Source organism: Rhinoraja longicauda, chromosome 9, assembly GCF_053455715.1.
Source record: "Rhinoraja longicauda isolate Sanriku21f chromosome 9, sRhiLon1.1, whole genome shotgun sequence".
Taxonomy (NCBI): Eukaryota; Metazoa; Chordata; class Chondrichthyes; order Rajiformes; family Arhynchobatidae; genus Rhinoraja; species Rhinoraja longicauda.
Window position 1 is genome coordinate 65,629,906 of NC_135961.1, and position 15,447 is coordinate 65,645,352.

Below are 15,447 nucleotides of genomic sequence, written 5' to 3' on the forward strand. Positions count from 1 at the left end.
AAAATGTTTTGGAAAACGGTGTATATATCTGCAGCCACCTCAAAAAAAATCCTATTGAAGTCTGAGAGCACCAATTCAAAAAAAGCGATCTTAACCTCAGCATTAAAGAGTATATTGTGCTAACAATTGCAGTGTATTTTTTAAAGAGGTATAAAAGTTACTTGCGGATTTCTACATGGAAGAAACGGAAACTTATTTTTTATTGCTGTAGTTCAAATAACTACTGTAATATCCGTCCCTATAATTGAGAGTATTAACTGAAAGGCCAACCTCTCCATCTGGATTCTATTTGGCAGTTCAGCTGTCAAGAAACTTAATTTTTTATAAACATCTGAAGCCATAAAGCTGCCAAACCAAAAATATTAATGGATTCAGATTTCCACGTATAGTTAACTAATGGAGGCTATAGGAGAGCATCAAATGCAAACGTGGGGCTGTGCATGAGTTTTTTTGTAAATTTGTCTCGAGTATAATTCCAAACTAACCACAATCGAGGAAAGAGCAAGTAGTTTAAGGTGAAAGAAACCGGCATTTCCCTTAAATATTCACAGTTCTCAAAAAGAGCTAAGATAGACGCAAAATGCTGGAGTAACTCAGCGGGACAGGCAGCATCCCTGGAGAGAAGGAATGGGTAACGTTTCGGGTCGAGACCCTTCTTCAGACTGATGTCAGAGGAGTGGTAGGAACAGAGATAAGAATGTATAAGGTGTGAAAACCAGACAAAGGGAATGCAGATCAAGGAAAATATAGAATAGATCATTGCTAGGAAAGAAAACTGCAAATGCCAGTTTATATTGAAGGTAGACACAAAATGCTGGAGTAACTCAGCGGATCAGGCAGCATCTCTGGAGAGAAGGAATGGGTGATGTTTCGGGTCGAGACCCTTCTTCACCCATTCCTTCTCTCCAGAGATGCTGCCTGACCCGCTGAGTTACTCCAGCATCTTGTGTCTACCACAGATCATTGTTAGTTGGGAGAAGGTAACAACAACGCGAAGAGATAAAATGTAGTCGGAGACAGTAAGACTGGTCGGAGAACCGGGAAGGGGAGGGGATGTAGAGAGAGGGAAAGCAAGGGTTACTTGAAGTCAGAGAAGTCAATGTTCATACCGCTGGGGTGTAAGCTACCCAAGCGAAATATGAGGTGCTGTTCCTCCAATTTGCGCTTGGCCTCACTGTGACAATGGAGGAGGTCCAGGACAGAAAGGTCAGTGTGGGAATCCCTCTCCATCCCCTCCCCCATCCCATTTCTCCGACGTCTTACTGTTTCCGACTACTTTTTATCTGTTTGCTTTGTTGCTATCTTCTCCCAAATAACAATGATCTATTCTACATTTTCCTTGATCTACATTCCCTTTGTCCTGCTTTCACACCTAAAACTTCCTTATCTATACACTTCCTTATCTATGTACCTCCCACCTCCCTGACATCAGTCTGAAGAAGGGTCTCGACCCGAAACGTCACCCATTCTTTCTCTGTCACCTATTCCTGCTGAGTTGCTCCAGCTTTTCGTGTGTATCTTTGATTTAAACCAGCATCTGCAGTTCCTTTCTACACATCTCAAAAATAACTACATTTATCCGGAGAAGGTAGGAAGAAAGAACGGGTTAATTCGCATTTTAAAATAAAAATTAAGGTTAAGCTTCCCCACTCTGCAAAAGCCAGACATGAAAGTTAAAAGAATTCCAGACAGTGGATCAGAAACATCTTTCAGCCCAGATGCACATTAATTTTGACAAATATATAACACAGATTTGCAGTAAGACCTAACTTAAAGAGAGCAGTCAGTTATGTGAAAATAAATCCTGCAACCCATCCATCATCTCTTTCCATCTTCTGTAATCGCAGATGGCAAATTAAACTCAATGTCTTACTGCAATGTGCAAATAAGTATACCATCCGAACTGATCAGATAATCACCATCTGTTAAATTAATCGTGCTGATATAGGCAAATATAGACTGTTTCTAAAAGCTGCAGAGCTCACAGATATATGGTGTCCTCTGCATTTACAGGGAGATGGTGTTCCTAGAAAATGGGCTGTATTGCAATTTTCCATAACACAAAGCCACATTACCAGTGCACGTGTCCAGAAATACAAATTAAAAAACAACTTATGTTTACTTATTGCAGTTTTTCATTCCATATCTCAGTTTATTGGGTAGTTTTGCGAATTCTATCAGGACAAATTTCATTACCTAACCATACCCGGGTCACCTTTTAATTTGCATTTCTGAACACTATTTCTTTTTGAAAGTGGCTATAACTTATGTTCTAAAGATTTCATTGAATACATAGAGTGTCAGAGTCATAGAGAGTCAGAGTCATAGAGAGTCAGAGTCATAGAGCACGGAAACAGGACCTTCGGCCCAACTTGCCCATGCCGACCAAGATGTCCCCATCTATGCTAGTCCCATTTGCTCGCATTTGGTCCACATCCTTCCAAGCCTTTCCTGTCCAAGTGTCTTTTAAATATCGTTACTGTACCTGCCTCAACTATCTCCTCTGGCAGCTCATTCCATATACCCACCACCCTCCAAGTGGAAAGGTTGGGCCTCGGGTTCCTATTAAATCTTTCCCCTCTCACTTTAAACCTATGTCCTGTAGTTTTACATTCCCCGACCATGGGTAAAATACTCCGTGCGTTCACCCTATTAATTCCCCTCACAAGTTTACACACACATGCCTGGGACAAAAGGAATACAACTCAAAAGAAAAATATTCAAGACACCTGAGCCATAAAATTAGTGATTGTTATTTTGGAATTGATTCAAAGAGGTTTCCCTGCATACACTTTGATTTTGAATGTAAGCTTCACTGGTACCACTTTGTACCCCAGCCTGTATAAAGAAGCGTCACTGAAGCCTATAAAGCACCTGTACATGCACACTGCACAAACAAACTGCACTTCCAGAAAGACAGAAGTGCGTAGCGGGTCGGGCAGTATCTCTGGGGAACATGGATAGGTGACGTTTTGGGTCAGGACATTCTTCAGTTCCAACCTGAAACGTCACCAAACCATATTCTCCAGAGATGCTGCCTGACTCACTGAGTTACTCCAGCACGCTATGAAACGTCACCGAACCATGCTCTCCAGAGATGCTGCCTGACCGGCTGAGCTACCCCTGCACTTTGTCCCTTTGTTTGCCTGCTCGCATTTGCCGTTCCAACAAGTGCAGTTTCTTGTGTCTCCATCTTCCAGAAGACAGGTTATCTTCACCTTCTGCGGGGCAAATTGTAAAACTATCGGTGAACCACATCAATGTTCCAATCTAAAATAGACAATAGACAATAGGTGCAGGAGTAGGCCATTCGGCCCTTCGAGCCAGCACCACCATCAATGTGATCATGGCTGATCATTCTCAATCAGTACCCCGTTCCTGCCTTCTCCCCATACCCCCTGACTCCGCTATCCTTAAGAGCTCTATCTAGCTCTCTCTCTTGAATGCATTCAGAGAATTGGCCTCCACTGCCTTCTGAGGCAGAGAATGCCACAGATTCACAACTCTCTGACTGAAAAAGTTTTTCCTCATCTCCGTTCTAATTGGCCTACCCCTTATTCTTAAACTGTGGCCCCTGGTAAAAGCCGTTGTTTGTCTCTTCCACTGAAACTTTCCTATCAGAAAGAAAACCTGGAAATAGGTGTGTACGGCGATGGGGAAATGAAAACTTCAGAACAAGTGAATAGTTTTTTTCTCATCATTCCTGAGGCTGTCAATGCTCGAGAGGAAGTGATATATAAATACCAGCCCACGGATGATTCCAGAAATGAGTGCACAGATTAAGGGGTGTGCCACTGTAACAACATTGTGCATGTCAATGCAGCCATAATCATCTCTCCATCACCTCTTAACAGGTCAAGAGTCAATTTGGGGTGGCACAGTGGTGTAGCGAAGGGCGGCACAGTGGCACAGCCATAGAGTTGCTCCCTTACAGTGGCAGCAACCCAGGTTCGATCCTGACTACGGGTGCTGTCTGTACGGAGTTTGTGCATTCTCCCTGTGACCACGTGGGTTTTCTCTGGGTGCTCCGATTTCCTCCCACACTCCAAAGACGTGCGGGTTTGTAGGTTAATTGGCTTCAGTAACATTGTACCTAAAGTTGTCCCTAGAGTGTAGGATAGTGTTAGTGTACGGGGCGATCGCTGGTTGGCACGGACTCGGTGGGCCGAAGGGCCTGTTTCCGTGCAGTATCTCCACAATCTAAAGTCAAGAGGCTCAAGGACAAACATGACACTCCAGTGCATTAGCAATTTATGTAACATCACAGGTCTTATATTTTACACTATATGTTAAACAGATGCTCCCAATTTAGTTGAAGTGACCAGGGAGGTTCCCCCCAGTGTTTTAACGATTTTTATTCCCCTCATTCAGTACCATAAATTAAAACACATTGGCCAGTTTTAATACGACTATTAAAAGGGGCTGCTGTGTGTACATTACCTGAGTTATTTCCTACATTACAATTGTGAGCACGCACTTTAAAAGTACATCACTAGCTGTTTAATGACTCCCAAGATCATTCAGGGCACTGTATAAAATGTTGTTATTTATTCTTAATGATAAAAAAAAAATCATAACCTGTTGAGATATCTAAAACGGAAGCAAAACCAGATGAAGGGCTAGAATTTCTATAAATTGTTAGAATGCCATGTTATATACCTTTTCATATGGTAAAGAAAATTGCCAATGATGTATAATCAAAGAAATAAGTCTATTTTCTTATGGTTGTAAAAATTCTGAGGCAGGGGTTCAGAAATTTTGGGCTGATAATTGTTAAAGCAAAGAAAAGTTATTGCAGTTAAGTTTTTATTCTCTGACGAGTTAGGATTAGGTAGTGGGGACCCGGGAGCATGACAATTGCCTCATTTCGTGGAACAGTAATGAACTGTGGTCATGGAGACATAGAAAAAGGTGCAAAATTTTCAAATTTATTGAAAATAAAAAATTTTCATAAAGATTTTCATATTGTATTTTTCTCTTTGATATTGAATTTCATTTTGGAGAGCAAGATAAGTAAAAAGTGAAGAATATCTGATAAGCAAACGCTTAGGAAGAGAAATATTGAACTATAAAAATATGACTAAAATAATGAACAAAATGTATTTTCTGCAAACAAAAAAAGGCCACACAAAACTGCACCATTAACTAGATGTGTGATAAAACAAGACTAAATTCATATTGCATTTCAAATACCCAAGACTTGCGACCCACTCGGTTGTAAATCACAGGTGATAAATAAGCCAAGTAAAATAGTTCAACTTAAGGCCCCATAAATGTGCATACATCAGAAGCTGCTGTGAAAATATTTGGTCTGTTTTAGAATTTATCCAATCCCAGGTTAACACTGACAATAGCCTTGTCTGATTCTTTCAGTGCATGAATATTAAATGGGATATACATGTACGTAACAAAACTGCATCAAGCTAACTGGCCTCAATGAGCTGCTCTGCCTAAAATCAGTGAAAAGTCAACATACAGCTAATGACCTTAAAAATAGAGGCTGCTGAGAAAGTGTGTCAACATCACTGACACTCATTAATGACAGTTCTCTAGCTGTACAGAGTACAAACATTGCAAAGGTCATGAACTAATCACTCCGCTGCTACCAGGGGAGTCTTTCTGATTGTGTATATTGATTTATAAAAGGAATGGACAAGCTAGATGCAGGAAAAATGTTCCCAATGTTGGGGGAGTCCAGAACCAGGGGCCACACAGTCTAAGAATAAAGGGGAGGCCATTTAAAACTGAGACGGGAACAAACTTTTTCACCTGGAGAGTAGTGAATTTGTGGAATTCACTGGATGAATTTAAAAGAGAGTTAGATGGAACTCTAGGGGCTAGTGGAATCAAGGGATATGGGGAGAAGGCAGGCACGGGTTACTGATTGTGGATGATCAGCCATGATCACAATGAATGGCGGTGCTGGCTCGAAGGGCCAAATAGCCTCCACCTGCACCTATTTTCTATGTTTCTATGTTTCATTATCTCTCAAGTAAACCAATACCAAGAGCCCTCAAATGCAAAGATGTACAACTTTCATAGATGGACAGATGACAGCCAGATAATAGAATTATCTTGAGCACCAGTAAATGTCATGGAGTGAAACAGATTAGCATGTAGAGGTGAGCACACTAACAGTGCTGCAAAGGGCTGGGGAGACAGCAGAGAAGGATATGATCTGTAGCATTCTGATCGACCATAAAATGTGGAGATCCTTTTCAATCGTGCAGGTAACAAAATAGAAAAGGTTATGATTTACCTCACTCCTCTGCCAAGTATTTAGGCTTGGCTTTAAAATTAATAGCTATCTTAAAAAAAGCAATTTCCTTCTTTCATGGTTTAAGTTTTGAAGCACTGGATCTGTCTGACTAGCAGAACCCTTTCTGCACCATGTTCTTCCTCTTTGCTTGGGTTGTGACCACTATAAACATCACAGCCACATTTGATACAATTATAATTTACATTGGTTTGGCATCCTTGATACAGGCCGGCCCCATGGCACATCTGGTAGAGCTGCTGCTTCACAGCGTCAGAGACCCGGGCTCGATGCTGATCTCAGGTGCTGTCTGTGTGGAGTTTGCATGTTCTCCGTGACTGCGGGATTTCCCCTGGGTGCTCCAGTTTTCCCCCCACATCCCAAAGATGTGCGGGTTTGTAGGATAATCATCCCTAGTGTGTAGGGAGTGGATGTGAAAGTGGGATAACATAGAACTAGTATGAACGGGTCATTTTGGTTGGGCATGGATTTGCCTCCACCCGAAACGTCACCCATTCTTTCTCTCCAGAGGTGCTGCCTGTCCCGCTGGTTACTCCAGCTTATTGTGGAGGCAAAGAGCTTGTTCCCATGTTGTATCTTTCAATCAATCAAAAGATTCAACAACATTTGAGTTTAGCAGAAAATTAATATTATAGGATGCAAGTATCTTTTCACTTATAAATATGGAAGTGAGAAAAAACAAAATCTGTCCATCTTTTTGATCAAGAAGTTTAGAAGAATTATTATAAAGGTGCCACATAGGTTCTTCTTAAAGGTCAAGGCACATGCAGTGAGGCAGTAAAACACAACAACAGAACAAAAAACAGATGTCAGAATCCAAATAAATTCTCACAATGGAAATGTTGAGTTGTATCACCATAGTAATCAGTTTACTATGTTTACTATGTTTACTATGTACGTAATTAATTTGAGATCAGAAATTAAAAGAAGTATTTTAGAAATTTGCAGCTAATATTCCAAATTAGTTGTGGAAATGCAGCCAATATGAAGGTCATAACCAAAATATAGGAAGATTTGAACAGGTTTGCAGAATGGCTGGATCAAAGGCTTCTGGAATTCAGCATGGTGTGAAGCAGTTTGTTGTGGTAGGAAGAATAAAGACACCACTTGTTCCTTTACAAGCAAGGAGGGTTGAGGAACAAAGTGAGCTGGGAGACGCAGATTCATAAATCACTATAAGCAGTAACAGCAGTTAACAAGGCCATAAAGTGTGCAAGCTGAGTATTGGGGTTCATTTCTGGAGGAATAATGCATAGAATGGGAAGCAGATGTTAAATTTAACGCAGGACTTTAGTCACTCGCATGCGGCACGGTAGCGCAGCGGTAGAGTTGCTGCTTTACAGCGAATGCAGCGCCGGAGACTCAGGTTTGATCCTGACTACGGGTGCTGCACTGTAAGGAGTTTGTACGTTCTCCCCGTGACCTGCGTGGGTTTTCTCCGAGATCTTCGGTTTCCTCCCACACTCCAAAGACGTACAGGTATGTAGGTTAATTGGCTGGGTAAATGTAAAAATTGTCCCTAGTGGGTGTAGGATAGTGTTAATGTACGGGGATCACTGGGCGGCACGGACTTGGTGGGCCGAAAAGGCCTGTTTCCGGCTGTATATATATGATATGATATGATATGATATAAAGCACAATTTTGGCCTTTGTTGTTAAAAATATGGAGGGAAGTGCAAAATGAATGTAAATGAAGGACTTAAGCGGAGGACCTAATATCAGAACGTTTTGAAATGTCTGGACTCTTTGGAAAGAGAAGAAGATATCATTATAAATCGATCAACAGGGTGCATTAAAAGAAATGCTGGCCATTGTGGACTGAATCTAATCCACGAGAGAATAATATACAATTTGGCCAATGACAGTTTGAGAGGTGTAGGAAGGAACTGCAGGTGCTGGTTTACACCGAAGAGAGACACTCCAGCATTTGTCCAACAGATTGAGAGGGCTTGTTTACATTAAATCAGGAACAGAGGACTTGAAAGAATCAAAGGTAACAGCGCTACGTTCAAGGGAGGCTTAATTCATGTATAAGAGGATAGAGCTATACAGAAACATAGAAAATAGGTGCAGGAATAGGCCATTCAGCCCTTCGAGCCTGCATATCCAAGTCACGTTGCAGCCTCCTAGCATCCTCCTCACAGCTAACACTGCCCCCCAGCTTTGTGTCATCCGCAAACTTGGAGATGTTGCATTCAATTCCCTCGTCCAAATCATTAATATATATTGTATATATATATATACAGAGGGGCTCCTCGGCAAAAGACCATTGTGTATTCTATGCTACAGGTTTAAAATAAAAAGAGACATAGTCGTATTAATTTGTATATAAGTTAAAGTTCATGGAATAGATACTTAGTGTGGATATTATCTGACCAGTTATATAATTTGTGCAAGGGGTGTAAATATGGGCATAATTAACGATACAGTTTATTGCAAAGTACAAAACGTGGTGTAAATGAGTGGCAGGCTCACACAGAAAACAAGTAATTGACCAATCTGTACATCTAAAGCAGTACAACTGTTTAATTGCATGAAACTGATGTGTAGAGGAGGCTAATCAATTTTTCTTGCTCACCCATTACGGCAGCTATCTTAATAAAATTATTCAAAGCATCTGGATCGCATATGATGCTTACTGTGAGCCTTGATCTTTTAAGAACCAAATTCCCTCAGCACCTTTCGTAAGAGGCCCATTTCAAACACACATCTGCAAGATTTTTAAAAAAACCCCATCCTTTATAATGGATAAGATTTGCCAAAATTGCCAGGCTGTCTTCTCAGAACTCTGCAAGTTGAAACCTTTGAAATCAGGTTGGGAATGACATCCCCTCCCTTTGCAACACTATCTTCAAATGTTTAAAGTATTAATTTAACAGACTGACAGCACTTTACTTTTAACATCCATGAAATGTAAACCACCGGTGCAATTCAGCTTGAATCTCAGGGATTTCTCACTTTACGACTTCAATAGGAATCCGATATGTTGGCTTACACTCTTCCAATGTTTTAGTTGTAGTTTATAGAGCAGTCCCGTCAGGCAAGTCCCATTCCTACAATTTTTTAAGGGAATTCATATTTTTAATGAAAAGTCTGAAGAAGGGTCTCGACCCGAAAAGTCACCCATTCCTTCTCTCCTAGATGCTGCCTGAACTGCTGAGTTACTCCAGCATTTTGTGACACCTTTTTAATGAAAAGGTCATTTTACTCCTTCATGTGGTTCATGAGTCTCCTCACTTTCAAATCTGCTTCTCATCTCCACCACGGTGGCGCAGCGGTAGAGTTGCTGCCTTACAGCAAATGCAGTGCCGGAGACTCGGGTTCGATCCTGACTACGGGCGCCGTCTGTTCGGAGTTTGTACGTTCTCCCCGTGACCTGCGTGGGTTTTCTCCGAGATCTTCGGTTTCCTCCCACACTCCAAAGACGTACAGGTATGTAGGTTAATTGACTGGGTAAATGTAAAAATTGTCCCTAGTGTGTGTAGGATAGTGTTAGTGTGCGGGGATCGCTGGGCGGCGCGGACTCGGTGGGCCGAAGGGCCTGTTTCCGCGCTGTATCTCTAAATCAAATCAAATCAATAAACCATCCACAAAAACTACAAGAAGGGCATCGCCAAGCACAGAAATATAGAAAACCAAAGGTTAATTACTTCATTATTTTGGTCATTTCAACCATTTGGATGGTTTGAATTTTGCTTCCAAATCTCTTTGGTATTATTGCATGACTTTGAAAGTTATAATCCAATTCACTTTTAGTTTATTGTCACGTGTACCGAGGTAGAGTGAAAAGCGGAAAGACAATATATGATTACAATCGAGCCATTCACAGTGATAAGGGTGGCTTTTCGGGTTGAGACCCTTCTTCAGAATGAAAGTCACGGGAAAGGGAAACGAGATATATACACGATGGTGTAGAGAGATATGAATGAATGAATTGGCCAAGTATATGCATATACAAGGAATGTGCTTTGGTGCACCGCTCACAAAAAACAACACAAACATACAATTAACAATTAATAAAGCATAACCACATCAAAACAATAAGGATACAACATTACGGTCTAAACATGTGGGTGAAAATAAACCAGAGCAAAAAAAGAGACTACAGACTTTGGTTATTGAGTAGAACTACTACTTGTGAAAAAAAGCTGTTTTTATGTCTGGCTGTGGCTGCTTTGACAACGAATATAGAACGAATGAAATATAAGCAAAAAAGTAATGTTAGCTGTTGTTAGCTGTTAGTTGGGTGAGATCGAGAAGCTGGTGCGACTTGGGTGGGGGAGGGATGGAGAGAGAGGGAATTCAGGGGTTACTTGAAGTTAGAGAAATCAATACCCATACCACTGGGTTGTAAGCTGCCCAAGCGAAACATGAAATGCTGTTCCTCCAATTTGCGTTTAACCTCACTCTGACAATGGAGACCGAGGACAGAAAGGTCAGTGTGGGAATGGGAAGGAGAATTAAAGTGTTTAGCAACCGGGAGATCAGGCAGGTTCAGTTGTCTGATAACAGCTGGGAAGAAACAGTTCCTGAATCTGGAGGTGTGCATTTTCATACCATCCAGTTAACTGGAAAAATCCCACCAAAAACTATGATTGGAAACACAAATCAAACAAGCTCTGGGCACAAAGTGCTGAAGTAACTCAGCAGGTCAGCCTGACCCACTGAGTTACTCCAGCACTTTATATATTTTTTGTAAACCAGCATCTGCAGTGCCTTCTTTCTACCAGGCACTATTGCATTGTCTGCTTTTTTAAACATCCAAATGGTTAACTATGCGAACACGTTCTTCGTCCATCAAAATTATTTTCTAACTTTCTGGGTGGATCAAAGCTATGCTTATTTTGCATTAATCACAGAAGACTACGTCTTATTTATCCTGGCAGCCACAAGAGGGTTGGAAATGTACAGAATGCTGATTTTAGAACCGTGTGAAGTCTTCATTGTCAGTCATGTTGTAAAATGGAAGAGATTATTTGAACACAATAAAAAAAAATTCTGGGACCGGCTATGTGCTATAAGTCATAGGTGCAAAATTAGGCCATTCAGGCCCATCGAGTCTATTCCACCATTCAAATCATGGCTGATCTCTTTCCCTCTTTACCCCATTCCCCCTGTCTTCCCCCATAACTCTCAACCCCCCCCCCTACTATTCACGAATCTGTCAATCTCTGCTTTAAACATGCCGCAATATTACACCAGATTTCGGAATTAAACACGGATAATTTAAAAGAAGATTAGTTCTCACAACAATATTGGCAATGGGCACATATTAAATCGCCAGAAATTTATTATCTCTTTATAAATTATTGCTACGTGGAATAAAATTAATATAGGCTTTCAAAACATATACCTCTTGAGCTTCAATTTTGTTCTTTTGGATTCTCTTTTCCCGTTTCTTTTCCTTTCTCTTCTCTAGGTATTGTTCCCAAGGTGTCAAACTGTTTTGATTCTCCAATTTCTTCTTTACCATCGCTTCTGTTGTTTCTTTAAGACCTGAAATCAGATGGAATTACTTTTTACACCTACATGCACACACCATACAAATGCTCAGTTGGATAAAGATGGCCCTGATTTAAAAATTCAAATTTCTTTAAATCATGGTACCAAAAACATCGACCTTTGAGGACATTGCACAGGTAGGAAAAACAAACGAGTCAGTTGTGAACGAGATAACCTACACACCAATCAAATAATCACACAGTTCTGGCATACTTTAACAGCACCTCAGCCTAATCAAAAGGTTGTGGGTTTCAGCCACGCTAGGGACTTGAGAATAAAAATAAAGGGCCGTCTCTCTCTCTCTCGAGTGCAGTCCTGGTCTCACTGCTCTTTGATACGGCAGCAATTATGTGGCACGATGTGAAGAAAAGCTGGGGTCTGATGCCCAGGCGTCCTGTAATTAACTGTTGGTCATCATGTCACAATTTGTGGAAGCTAACTTTACCAAAACTGGTTACAGCATTTGTTATCGTAACAACTCAAGGTTAAGACTACATTTATAACAACTTTGGAACTGAATCATTCAAAACGGTGCCAGGGTGACTCTTGTACGCTGCCTCAGTGTAATCTACTATTCCCACACTCTTGGACTCGAGTATGATCGTATCCACGTGTAGAGAGATTTTTGCTGAACTGTACGCAAAAAAAAGGAATTTCACTGTACCTTGGCATGCGCGACAATAAACTACCATTGAATTATTGACCTGTTTTTTAGTTCATTTCAGAAACAGGTCCTTCAGCCGCCGAGTCTGTGCTGACCGACAATCACCCATACATTAGTGATAGACACAAAATGCTGGAGTAGCTCAGCAGGACAGGCGGTATCTCTGGATAGAAGGAATGGGTGACGTTTCGGGTCGAGATCCTTCTTCAGACTGAAGAAGAGTCTCGACCCGAAAAGTCACCCATTCCTTCTATCCAGAGATGCGGCCTGTCCCGCTGAGCTACTCCAGTATTTTGTGTCTATCTTTGGTGTAAACCAGCCTTTCCTTCCCACCCATACACTAGTTCTATCCTACACACCAAGGACAATTTACAGAAACCAATTAACCTGCACGCCTGCGCGTCTGTGAATATGGGAGGAAACCAGAGAAAACCCACGTGGTCACGGGGAGAACGTACAAACTCCATACGGACAGCAACCGTAGTCAGAATCGAACCATGGGTCTCTGGCGCTGTAAGGCAGCAACTCTACCAGTGCGCTACTATGCTACTGTGATGCCAAAGCGTCCTACATTTAACTGTTGATTATCGTCACGTCACAACCTGTGGAACCTAGCCCTGTCAAAATTATTGCAGCATTTACTATTGGAAAACAATGACCACACTTCAAAGCATTTTGGCACAACCTGTCGATTCGAAAACACAATGTAAATGCAAGTCTACATCCCTCCTCTTTTTACAGGAGCAGCCAGCTGCCAAAAACTAGTTATAATATGGGCGAAAAAAAGATTTGTGGCCCTTCTCAGATTGGCCTTTGAATCTAATCCCATTATTTGGAAAAAAATATATCATTCTTTTATGACCATCTCTCTGAACAATAATGCCACTTCACGAATTAATTTTTGGACCCAAAAGTTCCACTAGGCACAGCTTTACCTTGGCAAACGGAAGCCCGAGAACAACAAAACTATGTGACATGCTATTCACTGCCAACCTACCTAGAATTTAGGGCTCAATAGCTCTGACCTGCCGTTCTGTAGGTGTGTTTCACAAATCACAGAAGCTTGATCTGTATTGTTGATTTGACAATAAATAATCAAGAACAGCTTTGTCTCAGCTACCATCAGGCCCTTGAACTCTACACAGCAACCAACCTCAGCAACTGTGATCGTCTGTGGACAGTGTCTTAAGTTGCAAAATGGTTGTGGGTTTTTGCACTACTACGGTTAGCGAGAATGTATTGTAATTTTGATTATTATATGTTTATCTGTGTGCTTTTGCGTTTAAGCTGCAGCAAGTATTTCATTTCAAAAAGTAGTTAATTTGCAGTATGATATCTAGAAGTAGTATTTTTTTTTAAACAAGGTTTTGCGTTGAGCCTAGTCATCTTATCATCCATTAAACAGTGTTTATTTACAATACAATACAATGCATCTTTATTGTCATTGTACAGGGGTACAACGAGATTGGGAATGCGCCTCCCATACGATGCAATAAATTAATGACCAAGAACTGATGGCATAATTAATAAATGAAAACTCGTAATGAACTTCTGTAATGCAAAGTTAAAACCTGGCACTTTCCAAAGCTCCTCATTTTGGTCATACATGAAAGAGTCAATTATTTGCAATGGGAATGTTTTACTTGATGGTTCTGTGACTGCATCAATAAATCTAATTACCTGGACTAAAAATGAAGATAGACCCAAATTTCTGGAGTAACTCAGCAGGACAGGCAGCATCTCTGGAGAGAAGGTATGGGTGACGTTTCTGGTTGAGACCCTTCATGGGCGGCACGGTGGCGCAGCAGTAGAGTTACAGCGAATGCAGCGCCGGAGACCCTGGTTCGATCCTGACTACGGATGCTGTCTGTACGGAGATTGTACGTTCCCCCCGTGGGTTTTCTCCAAGATCTTGGGTTTCCTCCCACACTCCAAAGGCGTACAGGTATGTAGGTTAATTGGCTGGGTAAATGTAAAAATTGTCCCTTGTGGGTACAGGATAGTGTGTTAATGTGCGGGGATCGCTGGTCGGCGCGGACCCGGTGGGCCGAAAGGGCCTGTTTCCGGGATGTATCTCTAAACTAAAACTGTATCTCCAAACTAATCAGATGATCTGTATTCGTGAGTTTAAATGAGAACTGGAACACTTAAATTCAGTTTCTTACCCACACCTGGATTACAAAACTCTTAACACTCAACATGACTAAGTAGTAGACATGCACAAAAGTCCATCAGGTTTATTAATTTCCTTCATGGAAGAAAATCTGACACAATTTCACAGCAGTGCAGCTGACACTATTTACTCTTGGAACACTAATTACGCTTGATGCAGCACACCATTCAAGCTGTATCAAACACTACGACAAAATACATTAAAGCATAACAGTTACGGAAAAAAAGCAGAACCTCACGCAAAGGCTCATGAATGCAGGCATTGCTGGTGATATCCAATTTCCCCATGAAAGAAAAGAGCAAAGGCAATTTTAATTATGACTTGTAACAGAGATCCCGAGGCAATTTACTACTCGAGTCATTGAACCCGATCAGAGAATCAAGAACACCTTCACAGAGATAAAGATTAAATCTAGAAAATGATAGTACGTACAACCAAAAGATGATTTCTAGAAACTCCCAGTGCAAATTTTGAGATTATTCTTTGATATTTCTGCGTTGGGACAAATATTTCAACTGACGGCTCCAAAAATAGGATAGAACTTCATCGCCCAACATGATTTGATTACTGAGAATCAAGGCATGAATCCTCTGTAAATCCATTCATTTTATTTGGCCCTGCCATGAACTAAGATAAAAAGAAGGCCTTGTCGGCAATCCACTAGCTGTAAAAACATGTGGCATTTTAGATTTAACATCTGTCATTATTCATTTATCATATCATATCATCATATATATACAGCCGGAAACAGGCCTTTTCGGCCCTCCAAGTCCGTGCCGCCCAGTGATCCCCGCACATTAACACTATCCTACACCCACTAGGGACAATTTT

General features: G+C 41.1%; 1 protein-coding gene across 3 annotated transcripts in view; it reads right to left on the reverse strand.

Moving 5' to 3' along the window:
• esf1 (ESF1 nucleolar pre-rRNA processing protein) overlaps positions 1-15,447 on the reverse strand; it is a 65,201-nt gene that overhangs the window by 19,366 nt on the left and 30,388 nt on the right. For all 3 annotated transcript variants that reach the window (XM_078405654.1, XM_078405655.1, XM_078405656.1), the window contains exon 10: positions 11,631-11,773. In XM_078405654.1, the coding sequence (XP_078261780.1) occupies positions 11,631-11,773 (143 nt within the window). The remainder of the gene's footprint in view (positions 1-11,630; positions 11,774-15,447) is intronic.